Here is a 17,018-nt window from a genome sequence, read left to right as displayed (position 1 = left end):
CCCAGCTGTTTTACTGGATTTTGACCGATTTTGCAAGGCCCAAAACATATTGTGTTCCATTGCTATAAAAACAAAAGCACACCAAAAGTAAGATTAAGAGTATCTTCTTTCATCAGGAAAAAAAGTATATTTTTATCTGTTTCCGTTTTGCAGCAAATAGCATTAGAGTATAGCTAAGTTTCATCATTATTCACAAATGTGTTTAAAACACTGGGGGAAAAGAGCTTTTTTGCAACGTGGCTCTGGTTGATCTCTTATACTCTGCTGCCACCTGCTGGCCATTTTTTGTAATAACTACCATCGCTTCAACCGTTCTCTTCAGTTCAGAGGCTGCATCAAAGCCTTCCGTATGCTCTAGCATAGAAAAATATATATTATTAATTAAAAACGTATAAATACGTTTTGGGGACTTTGGCAATATTTCAACGTTTTTAAAAGTTTTTGGGAGCAAATGACTTAATCATAATTAATTGTGATTTATCACAATTAATTGCGATTAATCATATGTCTCTACTCCTGCTTCTACTTTTTTTTCTTCCTAACTTGTAAAAGATATCTGATTAAAAATATTGTAAGGTAAAAAAATCGACATATAAAAAGTCTATTAAGAACTAAAGGCTGTACCAACAGCTTTCTTTGATCCTTGAATAGAATGCATTGATCGTGAGCATCTTTTCATGACGAATCTTCAAAATGCTGATCAAACTTTTGATGCCACTTTGAGGCGGGAGAAAGAATTATTTCATCTTGGAAATAAGAAAAAGAAACAGGTTTCAAAAGAGCGGCATGGATTCCTAATATTACAGACAAATTACAAAGTGGTTTGCCTTCTCTACAGGCTGAAACACTACCAGCCAAAAATATGAATAAAAGCAAAGCAGTTAAGTTAAAGTAAGTTAATCGCGCACGACCATTGGAGGAGGAAACACAGCATACAGGAACATAATACCTTCATGATCAAGCGTCCTCCTGTGCCTCCCTCCTCGTAACACTTTATGACTAATTCAGAAAGAGGCTGAGAGCTTTCATTGCAGGATGCAGCTCATATCCGAGTCAAGTAGCCGAGTGACAACAAATCCATGAGGGAAGTCACGCCAGATGGGGAACGTTCCATACTGTTACCGTGGCAACCGGCAGCGCTCTTCAAATGACCATAATGCTCAAGGTGACAGCTGATCAATTTTCTGAAGCTTCACACTTTTATGTTTTTCAAAGAAAATATTGGCCAAATGAGATTAATAAAAAAAATTAAAAAAATTCAATTTAAAATTAGACGCTTCATTCCCAACCCTATTTTGAAACCTTAACCAAGGCTTGAAACCCGACTTGGAAGCCCTGATGCTGGCTTGAAACCTTACTTATTAGTATAATAAACTTGTTAATCATAAGTGAAACTGAAACCCTGATCGACTTGAAACCCTAACTTGGCTTTAAACTTTACTTTGAATGCAAATTTGCATATAATTCACTGCAATAAAAAAAAAAAAAAAAGTTTTAACCTCACACTAATTATTGAAAATACACTGATAAAGTGTCAATAAAAAATTTGCACAAAAAATAGGGGTTAGCCCCCACCCACCAAAAAAAATAAATAATAATAATAATATATAATTAAAAAAAAAAATTATGGAATGGGTACGGAGCAACGAAAATCACTTAACAGTTTACACCTTGTCCAAAATTATAAAAACACAGACCAACAGACAGAATGGAGAAGTCTGATGGGTCGCCAAACAACGCCTTGACTTTATTTTTTATTTTTTATGAAAATGCTAAACATAAGGAAAGGGGAAGGGATAAAAGCAAGTCCTAAGATTTGCTCACCTCTGCGATAGCCACGTGAATAGGAAATATAAACGACGACTCAAATACTCGCACTTGTGGGATGGGGGACATAAGAGTCCATATCCACTGGACGGCGACTGCAGCCTTTCAAGGCAAGTAATAAAAAAAAAAATGGGGGGAAAATCCCACAAATCTGTGATTAGTTTTACGCAGTAAGTAGAGGCAGGACAATTTTAGAGTGAGTGGGTGTCCCTAACGTAGTACCCAGTGTCTTTTTTTCCACTCCTTACACGAATCATGCATTTGACAGCTATAATAATGATGCATTATTGTATCATGGATCATGTGTAAATAAAAATCTGCCATAGTTAGATAAATAATATCCCGAACGGATGCGATCCATAGTTAGCCGTCACCTGGATTGGCTCTCTGCGATAACGAGCGTCCTTGCGGCAGCACTAATGCAAGCGTCTCGTCTGTAAAAGTGACGGACGTGTGACCCGAAGTGTGCTTTACGGCCGAGGTGTATTTTTTCCATTTGGCAGGGCTTTTAGGGGAGATTTTTCATGTCGCCGCTAATGTGGCGACTGACAGCGGTGACCACTTGTTGTATTAATAGCGTCTGTTTTGTCACAGCGCCGGCTTCTTCTCATTTTCCGTAGCGAGCGCGCGGCGGGCTGGAATATAACAAGCCGGCGTCCTGCCTCCCTCAGCATTCTGTAATTGCTTCCCAGCTCCATCTCTTTTAATGGACTTTCTGTCCAATACTTCATCCTTTTCTATCAGCAAAAAGCAGGCCCCCCCCTTGCTCCGAGATGGAACCCGGGCCATGTTAAACTGCCCCCCGGCCCATAACTAATACACACGCACACACACCAACACACCGACTGTATGTTAAAAAGTTCTTGTAAATCATCTTTGTTGGGTTCTCTCCGAGGAGGGGGGGGGCGAAGGGGGGTGGGGGGGGGGGTGCTGCAGTCGTGTAATTCCTTGGTAGGGACTTCAATGTTAAGGGTGAATTTATGGGAATGTTCCTGTTGAATTTACTTCCTGAAGAGAAATCAAATGGAACAGAAAAACGAGGCTCTTCATCAAGCTCCGCTTCAGGACGAGCAACAAATGTTAGTCCAATTTCAAATCCTAAAAATGGTTTGAAACCCTACTTTGAAACCCTTCACACTTTTGAAAACTCAAACCCTGGCTTGAAACCCTAACGTTAAATTATTTTTGAAACACTGTCTCTGATTTAAAACCCTAAAAATAACTTGAAACCCTCATTTGAAAGCCTGACTTGAAAACCTTGAAACCCTAGTTTGAAACCCTATCCTGATTTGATGCCCTAATTTGCAAGCTGAAACATGAATATGTCTTGAAATCCTCATTTAAAACCCCAAGTCTTGTTTCACACCCTAATTTGAAAGGCTAACCCTTACGTCTCTATTTTGAAACCCTAATCCGGTCTTAAACCACTCATTTCAAACTCTGCCTTCCAACCCTACTTTAAAACCCAAATTCTGGCTTCAAACTCAACTTTGAAACCAGAACCTTGACTTGGAACCCTAATTTAAAACCCTAACACATGTAGGCCAGATTGGAATCCCTATCTTGATTTGATGCCATCATTTGAATTTAATTGAAAAACTCACTTGCCTTTAAAACTCAATTTCACAACACGAACTCTGGCTTCAAACGTCAAACCCCTAACCTTGATTGGAAACACTAACCTTGACTTGAAACCTGAATTTAAGACCCTAATTTGAATCACTAACCCTGCCTTAAAACCCTACTTTGAAATCAAACTCCAAATCTTTAACGGCCTAAACGAGGCTTGAAATCTTGATTTGAAAACCTTCCCCCCGACTTGACTAAAAACCCTGATTTGAAACCCGAGACACGGTTTGAAATCTTCATTCCAAACCCTCTCATTTTGTTTCAAATTCAAACCCTAAATTAAAATTCCAATGACGCTTTGCAAACGAGACTTGTATTTCCTCTTATTTACTTGATGAGGCTGCAAATGGGAATCCAGCAACAGCGCCTCACGGCAAAGTCAGGCTTTAATACCTTAACCGTTTACCTCCTTAAATACTCGACACTCTTCATTTTCGCAATGAGTCGTCGAGATCAAACAACAGTTTGCGGCCGTCTGCATTTCGCACGCCGTCGTCTTTGTGCTCAGCTGCGCATGCAATCCACAAGTCGTCAGCTCCCCCCCCCCCCCCCCCTCGAGTATTCTCAAAGCAACAACAATAAAAAAAGGCCTTTTCGATTAAACATTTATCGTGGCCCTTTTAATCCTCGTATTTACACTGATAAAACGCTCAGACGTGTGCAGACAACGCCTCGGGTCAGGGATGAATATTCAGCAGCTATCAAACCCAAAACACAGGATGGCCAGCGTATGGACGTGATTACTCGATATTTCATGAGTCGAATGTCTTCACAGCATCAAATATTAACCTTCATGTGTAAACTAGATGCTTAGTACATTATGCAAAAAAAAAAAAAAAGAAAATGAAAAGAAAGGGAGTCATACATAATTTAGCAAAACAAGATCTGCCTCCCTAAACTCCTCCTCGGTGCCTCCCGTAATCGTATCATGTACGATTTACCCGCTGTTTCGTAAACAGTATTTAAATCAATTTGTACTTTTGACAGATAAATGTCATCGGATGAAAAGACATTCATCGATTTTGGAGCGGACGTGACGTCGTTCCGCAAATTGTGGACCAAACTGTCCGAAAATAAAAGCCCATCTGGAGTTGTGCATTTTTTTTTCTTTTTCATGTCGGCATCACAAATGAACGTCGAGGTACAAATTAGTCGTGTTCGTGGTTTAAAAAACAAAAAGTACTTAAATGATCCAAACTGGTAATGGGACGACAAGTTTGTGTTTTTGTTTACATGTCAGGGTATAAACAAATGCGACAGAATGCTGTTTTTCGAGGGCAATTTAATGCACTTTAAACCAACTGTCAACGGTTCCTATGAAGAAAAACAATTGATGTTCTTTGTGTTCTTTTCTGACATTTTTTCGGTTCTCAGGATTAAGGCATGCTGTCATTAACACACATTTTGTCCTATTTTGATGTTACTGAATACAAAAATGTCATCGTTTTTTTCTGAATTGGGTGAAGTTATTGAGCTATTCCATATTGGTGCTAATATTGAGCAAGTTATGAGATATTGATATTCTCTTTATGCTACAACTGGCTGTATCTGTCTTTTCAAGCATGTCCATGCAGTATTCTTTCATTTTTAATGTGAAAGACGGCAATCGTTATTGAAAGCCTTCTATATGCAAATCATGTGAAAATCAATCAATAAAAAAAAAAAAAAGCGATATTGGCAGTAAACAAACGCAAACACACAGGTGATGTCAAAGTGCAAACTACTTTTAGTAACAAAGTACATTTCGTAAACTGTCAAGGCACATTAATTATCAATCAATTAATTGTCAAAAATATCGATACCTCAAAAACTTCAGCGAACTAGACTAGGTGCAATTTCTGCAGAATTTGCGTCGGAATGCTGAAAGCTAAATGCTAATAGCTGAATGCTAATAGCTGAATGCTTATGAAGGAAATTGAAAGATAAATGATGTGAAAATTACAACGTTTTAATTGTATTTGAAAGATAGAAAGAACATTCGAAATGCAATCTGGTGAAGGTGGGATTCAAACCCTCGCTTCCTGTTTACCGGTCAAAGGTCCGCTGAACGAGCTCTCTGTGTTGACTCTAAAATGCTACAAAATCAATCATGGCTGGCATCTACACATTCTTCCTCTCTAACGGAGATGAACGTGCGGAAGTGCTACTAATTGCTCTCTGCCATCTAGTGGGGAACAGTGCGATTACAACTTAAAACTGATCAGGTGTGGTTGGAGAAGCTTTTACATAAAATGATCACCTTTTTTCTGACAATGTATAATAACTTCACCTGTACTGTACTGATGCTGGAATGTAAACAAAACGGCGGGGAACAAACCAATCACATTGTATGCATTTCCGGGCACATATTTTATTAGCTTACCAGTAGAATCTGTTGGGGACGACGTTGTCGTGCACGAGCTGCCACCTCCTCCCAAATTCCACAGAGACATACAGCTGCAAAGAAGAAACATCAGAAGATCACATTCAAGGGACGATTAGGACCAAGTACAAAAATCCGATTTGTTCGAGTTCGTTGTATTTAGGGAAGTGCTGTGAGGAGATGAAATATGCCGTTAGTGCGAATTTAACGCTAAAGATGAAATGCTCTGCAGACAGGCGGCGCTTTTTGATATGCAAATCTGCTTCTGTATTTAAAAAAAGTCTTCCTCCACTGACTCAGCGGCATTCCAGCTTATTAATTGGCAAGAGGGAATACATTATTTTTCTGTCATTGTAAACTTTTTTTTTCCCGCCCCCATGCCACGAGATGCCTTTTTGCTGCCGCTCCATTTGCACACACGCGGTTCTAATTTTAGGGGCTTTCTTTTTCAATTCCGAGGTCAGCTATAGTGTAGTGGTACACGCAGCCAGCATTGGATCGATTCCCGCTCATTGTGCTTGTGAATGCTTGTCTATCTCTACACTGTGATCAACTGGTGACCAATCCAGGGTGCAGTCTGGCTTCCTTTCTGGGAGAGGCTCCAATTTCCCTGCGACGCATAAAAGGATAAGCGGTAGAAAAACGTCGGTTTTTTAATTCCAACCCACACTGTGCAAGAGAAAGACAATAACAGCGTCACGACTTGACAATATTCATTGTGATGGTTGCTGTTCTACTTACGGCCTGTAGGTGTCAGTAATATGCATTTTAGACAGTCAAAACAAATCAAGAAGAAGAAGAAGAAGACATTTTAAGCACTCCATAATATAGTGTTGTAAACTTGCAGTAATTAATATAATTAAAAAGCCATAAACGGTTTTGGGTCACACTGCATCAATTAAACGGCCATTTTGTGATGCTTTCTGGTTGCTTAAAGGATTACAGCACCACAACATAGATGCTATTTAGCGATAGCATTAAGCTAGCGGGCTGAAATGCGAAGCAATGTGGGTGTTTAAAAAAAAAAACAATCGGCCAAATAACGGCCGGTAACAAGGATGTGAGGGTTGAAGTCAATCCAAGAATGGAACGCAGCCAGCAGCAAGTAAGCAATTGACCTCTAAACTTAAAAAAAAAAAACACATCCAACTGCTCAATGTTTCAGCACTTTTTGCACAACTTGCTGATCTCTAACAAGAAGCCGAACGGCAAAATATCCAGTAGAGCCAAAGGATTTCCAATTCTATGCCTTTCTGTGACTCTTCCAGTCTTCTCTGCCTATCTGCCATGACCTGCTGATGTCAGGGGTTCCCAACTACTAGGCAGCACAGAGAAACTGCCAGGCTACAAACGAGGCGGCGAGTTCCGTGGGAGGGCAACTTGAGTCAAACAAGGCCAAGGCGGCAGCTGGGCGCTTCCCGCGGAAAGAGCAATTGTCCTCCTCGACGGCGGAGGCCAACCACAGGGCAGACGAACTGCCTGCCCGCTGGCAGGAACAACCACAGCCGCGTTTTTCAGCAATTCACTGTGAACAAACTGACCTGACTTTCTGAGAAATCGAATTGTTGTTGTTTTTGTTTTTTTTTTGTAAAACTGACCATAATCAAAATACCAGGAAGGCAATCAATGGCGAAATACAGCACAAGCGCTTCCAAGAACTAACAGAGCGAGTTCAATGTAGAATGACTTTGATGACCTGACATCCGCCAAGAAAAAGATCTCCTTTAAAAAGAAACTACTAAGTAAATAACATTAGGTCTGTTTTTTTTATATATCTTTTTCTATTTGGTTTCATTATTATCCATTTTGAGGTTCTTTTCATCTGAGAGGTGCTACAGTGTTTGTTTTTTGTTTTTGTTTTTATCCGCCTCTGTCAAAACGCTCACGTGATATGAAAAAAAAAAAAGTAAGCCCACAAGCTAGCAAAAATGAATACAAAAAAAACAAACATGTTTGGAGAGCTTCTTCAAAAAGGCGGACAGGCCAAATAATGAGACAGAAGAAAAGCTGACAACTTCCAAGAAAAAGAAAACTCTATTTATCAGACAACACCAGCAGTCCTACTTAAGGTAAAAGTTTTTTTGCTTATTGACTCGCACACTCCAAACTCGCTCCGCGTAAGATGTCGCAACTGACTCACAAATGAGGCAATTAAGCTATCAAAACTGCGTCTGCGCATGAAGTGCAATCATCCGGCATTAAAAGATATTTTGTGTTTCTTCAAAGAAAAAAAGATTACCCAAATACGGGAGCGGCTTGTTGAAGAGAAACAAACGCATGGCGCGTCCTAATTGCATCGACATCCAGTGCAACGGCAAATTGGATTTTCAAACCTTGTTCATTTTGGTCTTTCGGTAGGCTTTATTTTTTTTATATAGATGTCAATTTTATTGACTTATTTATTTTTGTATAGCACGGTCTATATGTTTACACACACTCGGACATGTGCATTCAAAAATGTTGTTCTAGTTGATCCAAAATTTTCTGCCAAATGCTGCAAATCTCTTAAATAACCCGCAGCAGTCATGCGAATGCAATCATCTGAAACCGCATTGTCCCGCTTGGGCGAGTTCTGTCTAAAAAGGCACAGGCGGAAAAATCCGGGCTCTTTTGTGACCCATTTGATGCAGGCACACATGGTCACGGTTTACCAGTTTTCTGACATAGCGGAAATTCGGCATACGGTCGAGCGACCGGTCCTGCGCTGCCAATCACTCTTCGTCCCCCTCAAGTACGCTGCACAATGCAAACTTGAAATCGACCTCAATTCAAAAGTCATCCAGGTGATAGGAAAAAAATCGACCTTGAAACGGGCTTCATTCGAACGCTGTAGGGCAAATTTGATGGCGCTCTTAAGAGTTATCGTTTTGGTAACAAATCAGAAATAAACATTGGTTGTGCTAATAGATGGCAAAATTAAATAGTTTATGTTGTACATTGTCCTTCTGGTGTATGTGCCTTGACCACCTGGGGGCAGCATAATACAAACGGATAGCAGTGATATTAGTCATTCTTCGCAGAGGATAAAGTATTGTTATGTTTGTTGCCTGTCTACACGTGTATTCACAAATTGTTAGCATTAAATTAAACTGACTACGAAGGCAAAGCTAAAAATGTAAAAATAGGAATAATACGCAGGCCTGGAATGGCTTTCACATTCTGTTTCGAGTCTTATTGAAAGTTCTGTCTCATGCAAATGATAGATACACTGCTCAATCCCGCCCCCTTCTACTTCGAGGCTAAGGCGGTTTAATTTTCCTTAACTCATTCAATGCCAAAATAGTATAATATGTTTTTTTATACTTTGTCCTGTGCTCCCAAAAACATATTTATACGTTTTTAATGTTTTTATTTTATTTTTTTATGCTAGACCATACAGAAGACTTTGAAGGAGCTTCTCACCTGAAGAGGTCACTTAAAGCAATAGTAGTTATTACAAAAAACGGCCAGCGGGTGGCAGCAGAGTATAAGAGATCAGCCAGGGCTATGTTGCAACAAGCTCTTTTGGTTTATCAATCATGACTTAGCTATATTCTATTGCTAATTGCTGCAAAACGGAAAAGGATACAAATATAGAAAGAAGAGACTCTAATCTTTCTTTTGGTAGCTTCCATGTTTTTTATAGCAATAGAAGACAATATTCTGTGGGCCTTGCAAAATCAGTCAAAATCCAGTAAAACAGCCGGGAGCGAAGGGGGTTGCTTCAGTGTAAATGGTGTGCGAGTGAATGAGTTCATATGCCACCCAATAAGGGCAAATGATGTTTTTCTTTCACTCATTTAAAAAGCGATGCTAAGCGAACTGAACACGTGCTATGTCATTTATCACCCTGACACTTTCCATGCGGTTACATCATCATTATGATGCTAAAGGGACAAATCTAATTGGCTCATTTGCCACGCGGCTCACATCAAGGTCGAACGGCTTTCTCGCTAAAAACTCAAGCTAACCAAAGGGGAGTGTGAAAGCACCCGTTTAACTATTCAGACAGTTTGCCCGTTAGCGCCAAAAGGGCTCTTACCAGGATTCACATCATTTTTTGTCTCATCTTAGTAATTGCAACTTTTAAAAGACAAGACAAGACAATCGATAAATGGAAAATGAAACCAATCCAAGAGTAATCGCGCCGCGGGAGTGATGAAAGAAACGCTGAAATTGGGCTTTACAAAGACATACGGAATGACCGCGGGGCAAACTTGTCGAGTGCATCTTTATTGGGGCGGTGGACGGTTTGTCCACGAGGCTTTCATCTCCTCACCGCACCATTTATCTCACTTCTCACACCTCGCCTGCTTGGCTCTTTCAATATCAAGTCCCGCAATAGCCGGCTGGGGGGCCGCGGTTTGATGTCTGCAGCGTTGAGCGAAGCAGACAGCGGGCTTCTCGCCAACTAATGAAGGCTTGTGCGTGCGCGTGTTTGTGGGCGCGCGCGCGCGCATCGATATCACAAACGTCGTTCGCAAGGTCACAGTGCGGGAACCCCGCCCGCCCTCCGTAGTTTTGCCTGTGATGTCACCAGTGGTTACATTTTAGCATGAAGACCAGATTGGAGATTCACGCCGGGGTCAATGGACACAAAGCGAATGTGACGTGTTGTGAAAATATGACAACATGCCTCAAGAATGTGTGCACTGGTGCATGCTAACTGCTTTCAAGCGGATACATTTAAATGGGAAAATTTTCTTTTTAATGGCTTGCGTACAAATAGTCGGCTCTCTGGGCTGCCTGCCTACCCACCAAGTGGGAAATGTAACGAACAAGTACAGTACGGTTTGGCATTTGCAAATTTAAGTCTTTTTTTTTTCTTTTTTTTTTTTACTTATTCTCTTCGTGAAAACAACACTGTTGTCGTTTTTTACTCAGGACAAATAAATAACCTCCAAATGATTATATATAATCAACAGTTTTTATTTTTTTTTAATTCACATTGTGTATAGCAGCAAACTTTTCTTGTCTAGAAGCAAAGCTAAATAGATTTTTTTTTTTTAAACAGTAACATTTACTTTAATGTATTACTGATATCGATATTTGATACTTTAGTTAAAATATATATAAAATAAAAGTGAAAGAAAGAAAATAAAAAAAGAGCATTATTCGTAAAGTCAAAATTTACATGGTCAAAGGGCGTAGGAAGAAGTACAAGAACTTATCTAGTCCCGCCCCCAGTAACATATCACGATAATGTACAATAAGTTATTATATGTAATAATATAGCATTCAAATAGAAAAGATGAAGAAGAAATATAACGAATAATGGAAAATAAACAGAACATGCACTTTTCTTAAATGCATATTCGTGTAAGTTATAAACCCTTATCTATTGCTTACACAAAAAAGTAAAAGATAAAATAAAGCCCTACATATACAATTAATCTAATCACAATATAATAAATATACAAAAAATTATTCTTGTAAATTTATCATATTGTGATTAGATTAATTGTATATGTAGGGCTTTATTTTATTTTACTTTTTTGCATAATAATAATAATAATAATAATAATTATTATTATTATTATTATTATTATTATTATTATGTATATTTGCATCTTTATAGGCAACAGCATACCATCATTTATTTATGGTACTTTTTAGCAAGTAGATTTTCTCTCGTATTGTATCGATTGTAACTCGAGGACTGTGAATCTCGTCAATGTATAAATGTATTGCTGCATTGTTTGTGTTAAATATTACTTAATATTTACCCAAAGGGTTATATATGCATATGCCATTATGTGTTAGCGATAGCATTAAGCTAGTGGACCGGCTAAGCTATGCATTTGTTTTAATTACACACTGTTTAACTCTCTTGGTTTTGTGTTTAGTTGGCTATACTTCCACTGAGAGTGGCAATAAACAGCTCGAATTTAATTCACAAGTCGGGTCACTCGTATCTCAAGGCACCGCCGTCTCTACGCTGTCCTCAGAGTACCCACCCATGTCAAATCTGACTGAAGTCTCACGTGTAACTAACAAGCGCACGATCAGCATCACCTTTTGCTCCCCATCCAGAGATTGTGTTAACTCGGCTTTTTTTTTTTTTTTTTTTTTTCCCTCGCGCCGTTTTGACGCCATCCGACAGCTTTGGGTGTTACCTTTTGGTCGTGGCTGTAAGCCAGGATCCAGTCCTCCTGCTCGGGGTGGAAAAGAAGACTGAGGATATCAAAGGCCAAGCTGTGTTTCTGATAGGACGCCCCCTCGTCAAGGCTAATGAGCAGGCTGCTCTCCACCTCCGGGTCGGTCAGTAGCATGATCTGAAATGAGAGGAGAAAGGAGACGGCGGGGATCAGCGGCCCAACCTGACAGCTACCGTGCTGGAGGGCTCGCTTGTGCTCACGAAGTGTGCTCTTCTCACTCGCGCACATACACACCCGGCGCCGCAGCTTCCCGCGGGGGCTGCTTTGCAGTGAAAATGATAGCAACTCGCGCGCCGTGATGATGAGCCCTGACAGGCGGGATTTTTTTTTTTTGTTCTTCACAAGAGCGGGAAAACTTACCTTGCGCTTGTTGTTGGGGCTGACGTACAAGTAGCTCAGGATGGTCTTGGGTCCCGTTTTCTCATTAAGTTTCTCGTACGTGCTGCCGTAATCGGTGGATCTGAAATTCAATTAAGGAGGATACGGTGGAAGGGGAGAGAACGGAGCAACACCTAGCGGTTCGGATGCTGATGGTATCATTAAGCATGTCAGGCAGGCGGAAAATTGCAACAGCAGAATTCAGCAAGCAATTTGCTAGATGAATGGATATTTCTTTAATTATCAAAATAAACAAGAATATCCCGTGTAGCGTGCATCGTGAGGGGATGAGTTCACATTATTATTACTATTATTCTTATTATTACTGTTGATACTTGAGGGCCGCATTTTTTTTCCACTTTCAAATTGTTGACACTTAAAAATTCAACTGTTGCACTTTATTCATTCATAAAATTATTTTCCTAACTGCTTTTCTTCACAAGGGCGTGTTTGACCCTGAACTGGTCAACAAATCAGTAGCAGGTGCACTTGATAAAAAAAAATTAAAACAATTTTTTTTTAAGAGATATCCTTCGAATCTTTGATACTTCTGAGTGGAGTTTGCATACATTTGTGGATTTTCTTCCCATCAGGGGCGGAGCTACGTGGTGGCCAGGGGTGGCCATTCCACACATCTAGATGAGGATTTTCATACCTGTGACTTTCCTACTATTTTCACATGGATGCTGTATTCTTAGATTCCTTAATACTCTGCCACAATCCATTTATATTCACTACATATTTAAAGGAAAAAATGCAATTGAGAAGAATCAGTCTTTAGTCAAGACCTTTTTTTTTTTACTCAAAATAATTACTTTCACACCATAGGAAACAACCTACATGGCAGTGAAGTCATTATCATACAAAACACGGTTTCGTGAAAAATAATAGGCACACATATTGACACCAGTCTTGCCTAGCAACCCAATTAAAAAGTTTAGTTTGGTAGAATAGTGAAAAATGAAGAAATAGTTGTGTCATTTTGCTTTTTAGTTACAATTTAAATGAATGATTGCAAATATGCAAAACGGTGTTGGCCGTCTGTGACAATTGATCACTCTGATTGGCTAATAGCTAGCTAATTACTGCGTGAGATGTAAGGCCAGCTATAAGATAGCACACAAAAGAAATTCAACGGTAAAGCAAATTGGCATTATTCAGGAAATTAACCTCAGCTGTTGTCAATGTTGCTTTTTTTACTATGATCGGGCTTTTATGACATGATGAGTGTGACGGGCAAGGTTGCGTATAATCGGGAATTTTATGGTAAACAATGACTTCTGGGGTTACAAGCATGCAAATTAGCGCGCCGAACACGTGTGTGTGTGTACGCGAGCGCATATGTTCACACATGCGTGCTGAGGCGCAGATGGGATAGAACTGTTGAGGCCAAGCTAAAAAATTAAAAATAAAAAAGTCAATGGACAGACTTTCATTAAAAAAAAACATTTGAGACAAGTTGCACACTAAAAAAAAAAAAGTTTTCCTAACCCACTTTTTGGGTCGCTGGGAATTTCGAACAGTTTGGGTTATTTTCACCCAAGTGTGATTTTATTAGTTTGACCAAGCAGATTATGTTAAAATTGGATTTGGGCAAGCGGTCTTAAAAACTGAAGCTGGTCGTCATTTTTTAAGACACAGTTTTGTGTGGGTAATACCGCTGACTTTGGACACAAGGACCGAGGTACAAAAGCTTTGGTGACCTTTAACCTGGGAAAGTTATTTTGTTTGAGTAAATATTGGTAATAAAATTTGTTTAAAAAAATATATAAATAATTTAACTCATCAGTATGGGTAGTTTTTTTCTTTGTTGGATCAAAATCTTGACCAAAGTTGCTGGGTCAAATCCTCAACCCAATGCGCTGACAAATAACCCAATATTAGCATTGTTTCTTTTGCACCGGGTTAACTGCTGGGTCCAAACAACAACAATTTTGGCCAAAAGCTGGACTGACCTGCTACTGGAGTCAATTTGACCCAACATTGCTTCAAAACAACTCAGAAAGCTGAGTCCAATTGCGCCAAGTAGCAGGTGGTGTCCAGATGTTGGTTCAGTTTGCCGTCTATAGTCAACATGGATCAAAGGACTAGTCCCTCTAAATTGTGGGCCAATCTCTTGAAAATAATAACTAAAAAGCACTGCATGGGCTCCAAACGATGCCGGTCCACCGGGCATCTGCCCTGTATGCCAGAGGGCCAGTCCAGCAATTTTTGCCCAAAATTTGATGAATTTTAACGCAGCAGTTTTAAGGTTGCAGTTCTACGAAATGTAGCACAAAAGCCATTCCAAGTGCAAAGTCACAATTTTGCTTACCTCCACAAAGAACTCTCCGTCACCCTGCCCGAGCTGAAGTCGTAATATTTGGTCAACATGAGGATCACCTAAGAAACACAGCGCACATATTAACGCTTTGAGTTTGAAGCTGTTCCCCTTAAATCTCAATATACATGCTACAATGTCATATATTCATGTTGTCGCCTCATGACGCCGTAATTCAACCGGCACAGACAGTGGGCCTCGTAAATATCAGGGACATCTTTTCTAGTAGGGCATCATAAAAGCTGCCACGGGATGCACAAGCCTTTACTTTATAGGCGCGTAAAACTGTCCATTTCCTTGTTCATTACTTACGGTATTAATGGGAATAAATTGCAACAAAAAGCCGACATTTCTTTGTCTCGGGTCTTTCCGACGCGTGCGTGCGAGAGGAAAGAGGCGGAAAAAGTAGGTGCGGTTTTTAATACGGTGACTTCAGAAGAGTTGGTTTCCCTTCGCGAGTCGTTAGCGAGCCTGAGAAGTAACACAGAGGCAGTGCGTCAACGCGCTGCCCTTCACCTTTTCGTACAAATTAACGTCTCGAGCGGCGACGCGTCTCGCACCGAGCAATCATAAAATCTGCTGATGGCATCGCTCTCCTGGGTTAGCTCCCGTTGTGCCTCCTCCGCTTTTTTTTTTACTTTTTTTTTATTCCTATCTTCTGATTATCAAGTGTTATGACTGTTTGGAGGGCGTGTGATGTCCCACTAGAGACCAATGAGTCATTGTGTAAAGAAACGAGATGGTAACTCTTTTTATTTACTTAAGCAGGCTCAACTTTTAAAGAATCATCTCTGGAACGTATAAACACACTTGACTCACGTCTTATATATGCATGCATATATAAATGTATATTTTAAGCAATACATTTTCCTGGAGCTTGTCTGACTTTGTATATCCCTCAAATGATGCAGCAAAAAAAAAAAATGCTGGGTTGTTTCCCTACCCACTCGCAAACCGATTTGGGTTACTTATTTACCCGATTGGGTTAATTTTTTTGACCCAGCAGATTGGGTTGAAGATTGGATTTGGGCGGGCTGAAGAGCTAAAACGGGTCACCATTTTGGAGAGTGTACTGACGTTGAAGAACATTTAAAATGTCAATTCCAATATACAATAACAATTTTGAGCAAGAGCATCCAGTGTAAAAATGTTTGCCAAACATCATATACTCTACAAATAGTTGGGTAAAAAATAACCCAATTTGACCCAACTCATATAAAAATCCCTCAAAATTGGGTCCTTTTGTACAAAACAGTTAAATTTTTTTGCTTGTTTTATATGAACCAACCCAGAAATTTGGGTCAATATCACCCAAGTAGTGGATTGGTCCATTTTTTACCCAAATTGGGTTATTTTTTATTTAACTGTTTTTATAGTGTGCTAGTGATTGGCTGTGGCAATCCACGACTAGGGAAAGTTGCTCCTTCTCCTTCTCTTCTTGGTGGCTTGAACTTATCAGTATATGGGCAGTTTTTACCCAATGTTGGGTCAAAATCTTGACCCAACGTGCTGGGTCAAATCCTCAACCAAATGCACTGTGTATAAACAATCGAGCATTGGCTTGGTCTCTTTCGGGGCCCAGCGCTAAATAATCAACAAAAGAATTATTTATATCTCCATGGAACGGCTGAAGATATGGTTCGATTTCAAGCAATTAAAATCAAAGCCTGGAGCCTTTCCCAAGCTTGGAGTGACATATCAAAAACAAAAGGACCCCAGTTCCAATAAAATGCCCTTTACAGCCTCCCCGTGTCGCTCCCTGATGGATAAGTCACACTCATTGGGAAAAAAGTCACGCGCGAGGGCGAATCGTTCAAACACACGCACACACACACCCCAGCGTGTCAGTTATTTTTCTTGCATTTATTTGGGCACAATCCAGCCAAATGTCACCGGCGTGCGTCATACGCGGAAACTTTCAGCGGGTGCACGATGTTAAACACATCAATGCGCCGATGCATTATTCACTTTGTAGATGTTGCTGAGTGAAGCAGGTGTTTGAAGCCGCTCGCCACACACACACACACACACACACACACACACACACACACCGACATGAAATCACACAACAGGCATGGCACTGAATTCAAACCTGATGTCTTATTTATAAGCGCATCTTTTCCCCTTTCTCTTTGCAACAAAGGTGTCATATTGGATGTGGGCGACCCTCTTAGCGCGCCACCCATTCAAGTGCGGTATCATCAACATATCCGCCGGATTACCCACAACATCCAAGAGCAAGCAAACAGATTCTCCGCTCTCTAATCCTTTGTAAATCTTAAACCTCGGAGGTGAAATGGACTGGGACGACTGCGGTCATTATACGGGAATGAATGGAAGCTTAATGGAGGTTTAAAGGGATTAG

The 17,018-nt window shown here is 40.1% G+C and overlaps 1 protein-coding gene across 3 annotated transcripts in view; it reads right to left on the bottom strand.

Annotated features, from left to right (window-relative positions):
- LOC147163558 (VPS10 domain-containing receptor SorCS1-like) overlaps window positions 1-17,018 on the bottom strand; it is a 120,930-nt gene that overhangs the window by 37,204 nt on the left and 66,708 nt on the right. For all 3 annotated transcript variants that reach the window (XR_015096833.1, XM_086092535.1, XM_086092532.1), the window contains 4 exons: window positions 14,648-14,715; window positions 12,316-12,415; window positions 11,914-12,072; window positions 5,819-5,892 (listed from right to left, as the gene is read on the bottom strand). Coding sequence is in view for 2 of the 3 variants with exons in the window: in XM_086092532.1 (XP_085948658.1) it covers window positions 5,819-5,892; window positions 11,914-12,072; window positions 12,316-12,415; window positions 14,648-14,715 (401 nt within the window). In the remaining variant the exon portion in view is untranslated. The remainder of the gene's footprint in view (window positions 1-5,818; window positions 5,893-11,913; window positions 12,073-12,315; window positions 12,416-14,647; window positions 14,716-17,018) is intronic.

The sequence above is a fragment of the Leptonotus elevatus genome, chromosome 13 (genome assembly GCF_054856555.1).
Source record: "Leptonotus elevatus isolate MCC_2025b chromosome 13, RoL_Lele_1.0, whole genome shotgun sequence".
Taxonomy (NCBI): domain Eukaryota; kingdom Metazoa; phylum Chordata; class Actinopteri; order Syngnathiformes; family Syngnathidae; genus Leptonotus; species Leptonotus elevatus.
This window is presented reverse-complemented; position numbering and strand designations above follow the sequence as displayed.